At 41.6% G+C, this 9,190-nt stretch overlaps 1 protein-coding gene across 1 annotated transcript; it reads right to left on the minus strand.

Annotated features, from left to right (window-relative positions):
* Positions 1-934: 934 nt before the first annotated feature.
* LOC117945793 (transcriptional repressor scratch 1-like) lies at positions 935-8,123 on the minus strand. Its single transcript, XM_034873494.1, has 2 exons — positions 7,123-8,123; positions 935-3,233 (listed from the first exon to the last, which is right to left on the minus strand). Exons 1-2 carry the CDS (start codon positions 7,235-7,237, stop codon positions 2,506-2,508), a joined length of 843 nt encoding a protein of 280 aa, XP_034729385.1. The 5' UTR covers positions 7,238-8,123; the 3' UTR covers positions 935-2,505.
* Between the last annotated feature and the right edge of the window lie 1,067 nt (positions 8,124-9,190).

A 9,190-nucleotide genomic window follows, 5' to 3' on the forward strand; every position in this document is an offset into this window, starting at 1 on the left:
AAGACTTAAACATTGTATGGTCTCCTGTAACACAAGACGTCCATTACAAAAAGTTGACTACTACCGATCTTTCTGCCTTTGATGAAATACAGGTATGTAACTTTATCTCTGAGATGTGAATGAAATTAGGTAATGGTTTCATGTTTCAGTGCAGACTCGCCTTTTGTCCCTAAAACCCATAATGGTGTTGAATATCAGTCAACCCAATCATTAATTGAGTAATATCATGCCTGAGGAAGCGCTGTAATTATCAAAACTGCCTTTGTCAGAGATTCACATCTGATTATTAAACTAATTTCTTTTCAATCGTTACAAGCTTGACTGTGGCCACAGACTCTCCCTGTGTGTTTCCCACAACATCTCATCAGCGGGCACTGTGTGCTCGAATGTGTGGGCACGCACTTGTGTCTGTGCAAGGTTACAATGAATGCATGTGGGATATAAACAAGCAGTTCATGTTTTGTGCAGATCTGTGTCCTCAGTCTGTCTCTCAGGAAGCTCCATGAATCCGTTGAAAAAGGTTTCTGCGCTGCAGAGAACTGGGTTCAGCAACACTGGCATTGGCCACCTAGATCAAAGGTTGAAACAATCTAACAATCAAACAATCTATGGGTTGGGGTTGATTAGTGTTAGCCTGTCTGTAGGTGTTTCACTTGTAGAGTTAGCCCATGCTCAACCCAGTAGGGTTAAATTGGGCCTACTGCAGAATAATCAGTGTTTGGCCTTGTGTGTCTATTGGACTGTAACAATTAAGCTGCAATTGGACCTTCCAACTAAAGTGGATTCTTTTTCTGTGGTTTAAGAATGCACGCTTCATGGTTTGGAAGTGCACTGGAAGGGTAGTTGAATAATGCATTGCATTTAAAGTTGACCTCAGCCTAACTTAAAAAATGCACCAAACTTTGATTTGGTTTTTTTATTGAAAGCATAAGTACCATATGCTTACTATCATGTTGGTTGGTGAACATCTTGGTGCAATCTGATTTCTGTATTAACCTTATTTTATTGTTTATCTGTATGAGGACAAATATTGTTATAAAAAAGTATGTTAAAGGCCTATTGTTATTTGCCTGCATGACACAGAAAATATGTTTTCAACACATTTAGGTGCCATTTAAACATCCCAGGACCTTTAATAAACTACAGAACTTTCACGAATGGCCAATAATCCAATGCACGTTGAGAGGCCTAAACCAAAATTAGACCTCCCCTGGTTATTGTTAGCAGGCTTATTTCATGCTAGAGTTAGCCAAGCACAGGTCTGTCAGGGTAACAGTTATCCTACAATAGGCCTCACAACCAGCAGGCAGCTGATCCCAGCCTCTCTAGCCTACATCCTACATTAGTTCTACTCACTAAGAGGCAGGCAGTGCATAACAAAAGAGGAAAGACAGGACTTTTCTTTTTGTTAATCTAACACTACATTGGCAAGTTCCCTGATGTCTGTAATATTAGTCTTTTTCTGTTTATGACTATACGTGAAGTAAAACATACCTGATTTTTAAACTGCTATACAGTAGTAGGTAATACTTCATCATAAAATACCATGCATTAGGTGATTATTGCTTTTAAAGAGTCGTAGGCTCCAAGAGAAAAATATTGCCCTCAGGTTCTATCTATAGGAATTTGGCAAAAAATCATAAGCTTTTATGATGTTGGCATAGATTTCATTTTTTTTGCATGCAATAATGTTAGTAAGAAAAAAGTTAAACAATATAATAGGAAAGAAATAGTACTTAAAAAAGTGACATATGCTTTGGCCTGTAGTAATAAAAAGAGGTTTTCAGATATCCAAAAACAGAAATTAAAGTGCAACAAATAAGTTAATGGCATCCCTTCATTGTTATCAAATCAAATATAAACATAAAACAAATAAAAAGGGAAAGCAAAAAGCTAAAATAAATAAGTAAATAAATAGTATTTTTACCTCGGTAGTGGAGAGAATATGGTCACTTGGTGCAGCAGAACATTATTATTATCATTATTATTACTATTATTACTACTATTATTCCCCAAAAAAACTAAATCAGAAGGAATAACTCTTTCACTGCGTTTCAGTGCAGGGAGGAACCCAATAGCTATAGTCTTCCTAATGTCTTTGTCATCATCCTCATCATCCTCGTCATCATCGTCATCATCATCATCAGTGTCCTAGAATATATGATGCCATACTGTATCTAGATGCCAGAAGAAAGCCGTGTTAGTATTATGGTCTCCATCCAGAGCAGATAGAGGAAGAGGCGGTGAAGTGTTTTTTGAGGAAGTGCATGCGTAGATCAGTTAAATCCTTAAGTGGGCAAATCTCAAGGAGAAAAATTGTGCTATCTTCATCATCATGAGTAGGCTCCAAAGGAAAGCAAGGTGGGGGAAAGTGAGATAGGGAGAGGAGGGAAAGCAAGGTCATATTATGACCAAAAATAGATTGTTTGTGTCTGCAGTTCAGTCTGTTGGGATAACGGCAATTTATGTCTGCAGTTTTGTCTATTGTTTAATCTATGCAGGGGGTCATTCATCTAGGGGGCTGAGAGAAGAGAAGGGGCCTTTGAAACAGGCAGACTCGTAGTGCTTATTCAGGTAACTTTTGAGAGCGAAGGTCTTGTTGCAGCGTTTACACTTGAAGTGCTTGAAGGCCGAGTGGGTCTGCATGTGAGCGCGCAGGTTTGAGCGGTCTGCAAAGGCCTTGCCGCAGTGGGCGCATCCAAATGGCTTCTCACCCGTGTGAGAGCGCATGTGGCCCTGTAAAAGCCAGGGTCGACTAAACGCTTTCCCACACACGTCACACTTGTGCTTGAGGTCGTGAGTGAGCAGGTGCATGGCCATGGCGGGCATGGACACATACACCTTACCGCAGGTTGGACATTTCTTTGCCAGCTTACTGTCCAGCGAGCGGTGTGTCTGTTTGTGCCGACTCAGGTTGGAAGACGTGGCGTAGGTTTTTCCGCACTCATTGCAGGTGTGCCTCTGGATGGTCCTGGGACTGCTGATAGCTTTCCTCCTCGAGCGGCCGTCTGTGATGAAGAAGGCATCGACTGTGTACCCCTCACTCACAGCAGCATCACCATTGATGTAGCCGTCAGTGATTTCTGAGCCGGGACTGTCAGGAGACTCCGAGTCAGGGGCCCCGTAGTCACTGTGGATACCATCGTAGAGGGGGTCAGGGGAGGGCACCTTGATCCCACCGTCACTCTCACCATCGTACACAACAGGGCTGATGTAGTCACTGATGTAACCAGCTGGCATGGAAAAACAAAAACAGAGTTAGGTTATAAAACACTGGGTTGGAAGTTAAATCGACAAATGCGTTTTCGGTGAAGCCTGGCATGGGAATAAAAGAGATACAACCTCAGACTAAAGTATTTGTCCCTGATGTAGCCATCACATAACTTGATAAGTAGTTAATATGCTTATCGTAGGAGGCACAGAGGGGCACAGGCACAAAACAATCCCCCACCACATCAGAGACTTACGGACCAGTCTGTGATATGACAGGCATTCTTTATTGAACATGTCCGTCTAATCAGGGACACAACTGGGGAAAGTTTGGATTAACGCTATTAAATTGCTGTAGCCAGCTGGACAGGAAGAACACAGTACAATGAAACTTATCCTTCTTCACAGAGACAAAGGCATAGATTCAGTATATTGACCAGCATTACCCATAATGAACTCTGAATTGGTGGAACTGAGTACTTGCTTACTCAGTGATGTGAACAAAGACACTATTGGTGATTTACTGTACGGCTACCCTTAATCTGATGCATGGTGGGGTTTTGTTTTTGCTTCTGCATCACTTCTTACATGCATTTAGTTTTACAGAAAACATAGAGTAACATGGTTTGAACATGTTACTATGTTTTGTATGTAGAAACACCATTAAGTTGTTCACTAAGTGCTATGGATGGACACAGATGCTAAAGTGACAGGCAGCACAGTGCTGTATGTGTTGAGAAACCAGATGCATTGTTCCTTTAAACTGGAAGAGCAGAAAAGTAGAGTAGGCCACACAGTTGGTTAAACATAAGGTTCCTGTAAGATCTGATCCTTGTTTAGCAATTGTACATTTAGTTCCTGGGCATCTAAACCATAAGATCAGCTGTGGTTATATTCAGTTATTTGTATCATGCTGTTTTTAAGATGCATCAAGTGTTATGGTCTTCCTCTTACTGTAAATGTACTGATAAAAAACTTGAATAAGCAAAATTCACAATACTGTGTAGTTATGTAGTAATTTTGCAGAAACTATGGCCAAGTTTCATTCCCTGCATATACCCCGCACAATCAGTAAAGCAGCAGCACAAAACATTGGTCTCTCTCCTGCACACCTGTGGCTAGTAGTGGAGTGTGAAAAAAGCCAGCAGTAATAGTCAAGAGATAATTCAGCAATATACTTCCCTTACAGTTCTCAAAGGTTGCAGCTTAAACACTTCCTCTGAGAAAGATAAATGCACACAGGCTGACCCTGAACTTAAGAAAGCTGATTTAGGCTGTGAAAATGAGCATCAGCACCACGGACAGCTCCAGTGCGGTTAATGGCACAGCGACAGCAAGACTGCTGTACAGGCACAGTCAGTGCAGGCAACAGTACAGGGATTTTTGTACAGATCAGGGGGTTGAAGAGTTGCTTGACAAGCCTTTCGGCAAAGTACAGTTACTGAAACTCATTTTAAAACAGTTTAGATATATATGAGCAGGTTGGATGATCCTAAAACTTATTGTATATCTGGGAATATGCAATTTCTTTCACATTTGATGAATGTTTTTAAGGGGCTTTATAAATTTGTGAAAATAATGTCTAAATATAGAAATGCATATTTGCACTTATGTTTTGTAATACACACATATACTAACTTACATAGTTACCCACATTATAAAATACCTTTAGATTTGGTTCCCTGGCAGTCTTGGTTTTTAAGTGTTAATCTACAAGTGTGTCATTACACATATGTTTTTGCCTGCTCATTTACTGTTAAAATATGCATTCTTCAGGAAAACAAAATATTATTTTACTTTTTTCTTGTTGTTGTTATTATTAATCCAGTCTGTTGGATTTTTTACCAAGATGTAGAAGCAAAACGCTCCATGCTCCATACATATCTGTATGCACACGTTAACAGCTAGGCCTACAACATATCTGCCACAGCATCCCATGTGAATACACAGTCCCATCCCACACGCACGGGACATGGGTGGGATATAAAATGCTTATTCTATATTGTACGTAGAAGCTGCATTAAGCTGTTACTATCAGGTATTAGTGATGGTAACAAAAGGTGGCCGGGACAGGCAGCGTTGCACGGTGCTGCTGAGGTGGCAGATCGCGTGGTAAGCCAAGCAGGGCTTGTTAACCTCCACATTATAAATACTTCACTGACAGCTCTTTGCTTTACAAGCAATGAGATTCAGGCAAGGCTGCACAAAGAGTACACATGTTGATGTGCAACAATGTGTCAATGACAGTGGGGTGGAAGCAATGCAGTGGCTGCATTTACATGGCAAAGGCATCTCTGGTTTTTCATGTAAAATGTGACGCACACAGTTACAGGGTGTGGAGAAGTTCACAGCTTCAGGAGCAAAGAGGCAGCACTAAACAATGAATCACACAGTCTTCAGGATAACTGCAATGGGGCCCTGCTTTGTTATAGCCAAAGAACATAGGGTTGTCAGATATTGTATAACAAGAAAGTCCAAAAATAATGAATGGTCTGACTTTCATTCAGAATCTGATTCAACTGATCACCTGTGACTATAACGTAAGATAAGAGTCATAAATGTCAACTCTGTTTTTGTGGTAGCCTGACAGTGTGGGCTTGTGGCACTAATATAGGCACATCATCCTGCAAAAATCTGCAGACAATGTAAAAACTCTCATACCTTGACATGGAGCACAAATAATTAACTTATGTGGGCTATTTGCCTGTGATGGGGATACTTTATATGCCATCAAGAAAACACTGAGCTGGACCACTGGTGTTAATGTTTCTGGGCACAGCATTGTTACATAAATGAGAACTACACAAATTCTTTTTGTAGTTTTTTTTAGGTGGTTAGTGGGTAATATTGTACAGTTGTAAAATGTTATCCAATTTTTTGTCAGTTTGTTTTCTATATAAAACATCTAAACTTGACCTACAGGATAAAAGGAAGTAGGTTTCATGCAACAGAAGAAGCACGTCCAGACAAGTACAACACTTTGACTTTACTGAACTTTGCCTTTGTTAATTCCCCAAAACCAAGTGAAAGTGGACCAGATATTCATAATCCCTGTCCCGTCTTCATCTCTTTTAACCTTGCTTAGCTTGCCTGGGGGGAGATAAATCCCCAGTGACTCTGAGCCAAAATCGATGAAACATGGGGCACGCTTCTCAAGTGACCTTTCCTCTCCAGTGTCACCTCCATTCTTACAACCGACCAAATGCTTAAAATCAAGCTTCAGGACTCCCAGTAAGTGTTTGTGTTGTCTGGTAACACTGAGCAGGGTGTCATGCTTATTGAGATGGTCAGTTCTTATTCACAGTTTAACCCTGTCAATCTCATCTGATCATTCTTTGGAGTCATGTAGAATCATCTATTTTGCAGTCGTCTACTTAGTGCTGGGCTTTGAAGCTTTTATTACCCATCAGAAAGGTATAACTATGTGATAGCTCTGGGCTGTCTGCCACTGGTCTGTAATCAATGATTATATGCTACTTATCTGCCTGGAGTACACCCACATCACCCTACAGGTAGCAACAAGACTGTAATGATGTTTCAAATGGTAGGGCTACGGTAATATTACAAAATAATAAAATAACAGGTGTAACACTACATGCAAAACTGAAATAGACTACCCTCATATTAAATCTTGATAACTATTGACACCCCATGAGTTCCTGTTTAATTTATACAGTTTATATTTTGGTGATAATTACTTATTTGTAGTTGTGTAGAGATCCATTTTAAAATACAGTCACAGGGAATCCCTCCAGGACACAACAGGTTAATCTTCCTCTTAGGCATAGCTAAAGTCTTATTTTTGGAAACAGCATTGTTAGGCCCCCTCTCCCTGTCTGTCCTCCTCCTCTGTCAAACCGAGTTGTTTTTGAGACACCTGTTAGTGCTCGCTGTCTAGGCAGCCTGACCTACCTTTGTCACGGAGCCGCAGGCTGAGGTCTGTCCTGTGCCGGTAGACGTTCTCCAAATCCGCTCCGTTGGAGAAATCATCTAGTTTCACCTTTTTCACCAGGAACGACCTTGGCATGGTGGTGCGACACCGACACACACACACACACACACACACACACACACACACTCACAAACACAACGAGACACACTCACAAACACAGCCGTTTGCCAACGGCCTGGCCAGCGTGCTGATTCGCCCGTTACACACCAACAAGACAGGCGAACCGGAGGAAGATTGTCTTCAGGTTTTGGAGGAATCGCGAGCTGTGAGTTGATCCGGTAAAATAGTTGTACTTTCAACCAACGCTTAGTTAGTCTTGCTTTTCTGTTTCTGTCTTTCTGGCTGTCGGCTGTCTCTCTGCTTTAGTCCCAGTGCAGAGAGGGTGAGAAATGCAACTTCAGCACCGGACAGCTCCCACCGGGGGGTGCCACGCGCACTCTGTGCTCGCGGACAGGGGGCTGAGGCTCGTGAGCACTCAAAATTAAAAAAAATAAATAAATAACGGTGGAAGGCACCCTGTAGCGCGTGCAGCGGTCCCGGGCTCCTTTTAAAGAAGAGGACGAAGAGATGGGGGAGAAAGAAGAGGAGGAGGGAGGGATGCGAAGAAAATAGAAAGAGGAGAAAAAGACAGGACGATTTTGGAAGCTTTCAAAAATGTCGGACACCTTGCTCTTCTCTCTCCCTCCCGCAGAAATAGTCCTTAATTCCCGTAAATGACTAATACTCAGGTCGGTAAAAAAAAATCACAATAAGATTCCCTTCGGCCAAATGGATCGACAGCTTCCGTCTCTCTGTATGTCTCTCTCTTCTCTCTCTCTCTTCCCCTCGGTCTCTCTCTCTCTTTCTGCAACGTCCGCGAGGTGTTCCCGTGAGTGTGCCGTCTTGCGATCAGCTGTTGGCATTTATACGGCGCTGTGTGTGTGTGTGTGTGTGTGTGTGTGTGTGTGTGTGTGTGTGTGTGTGTGTGTGTGTGTGTGTGTGTGTGTGTGTGTGTGTGTGTGTGTGTGTGTGTGTGTGTTTGAGAGAGAGAGAGAAAGAGAGAGAGACAGAGAGATGGATAGACACACGGGTAGAGGGAGTGCTTAATTTAATCCATCCCACATCCCCGGGGAGCGGCGACTGGCCCGGATGATTTATTGAAGCTGTTATCACCCCCCCTTTCTCTTTCTTTCTCTGTCTTTCATTCTTTTTCTCCCTCCTTTCCCTCTCTTAATTGTGTGTGTGTGTGTGCGCGCGCGCGGGTGCGCGCGGGTGTTCAACACAGATTTTAAATATTGTCCTATTGTGCATGATTTTCCATCCATATACTTCTTTTTTTGTTTTCTCTTCTTTTATCACCTACTAAGCACGTTCCCTTTTGCTGTTTTTCGCGATGACATTGATTATATGGAGGGATATTAACTAGCACGTTGAATGCCTCAAAATTATCATTAATGGGGCCCCAAAGCCAAATGGGTGTAGACCAAATGGATTGTTTTACAGTGACTGGCGGATTAATATGGGAGTAGAGTAATATCTGCTCCAGGGTCACACTGGGTTCACTGGCATGGTCTAGGATTGTGTCTGCTCGGTGTCGATATTTTATAAAGAGAATAAAGATAGTTTTGAGAAATGAATGAAAATTAAATAACATGATTTTAATGTAAAATTTAAAAAGAGACAAATGTGCTTCTGATATGTTTGTGATATAATTTAGAGGGCATAACAACAAGTTTGATTAAAGCAGTGATTTCCGTTTAGAAGTCATGGACCATGTTAAACCTTGTTAAGTTTCAAATTATGTAAACTACAGTCTGGGACCTTAAAAATGAATACTGGCAGGTTTGTAGCAGTTCATAATCTCACTTTATCATTTCGAGACCAAGAATGACAGTGTATAAATATATTTTAATTAGTCCCAGGGAGTGGAAGTACACATTACTGAACAGTGATTAAAACATATTGCTGTGTTTTAATGAGGCAGGTATACTGGCACACTGACTCCGGTCTTTGGGCTGTTAGAAAGTTACTGAACATCTGTTAAAGGTT

Source organism: Etheostoma cragini, chromosome 6 (assembly GCF_013103735.1).
Source record: "Etheostoma cragini isolate CJK2018 chromosome 6, CSU_Ecrag_1.0, whole genome shotgun sequence".
Taxonomy (NCBI): Eukaryota; Metazoa; Chordata; class Actinopteri; order Perciformes; family Percidae; genus Etheostoma; species Etheostoma cragini.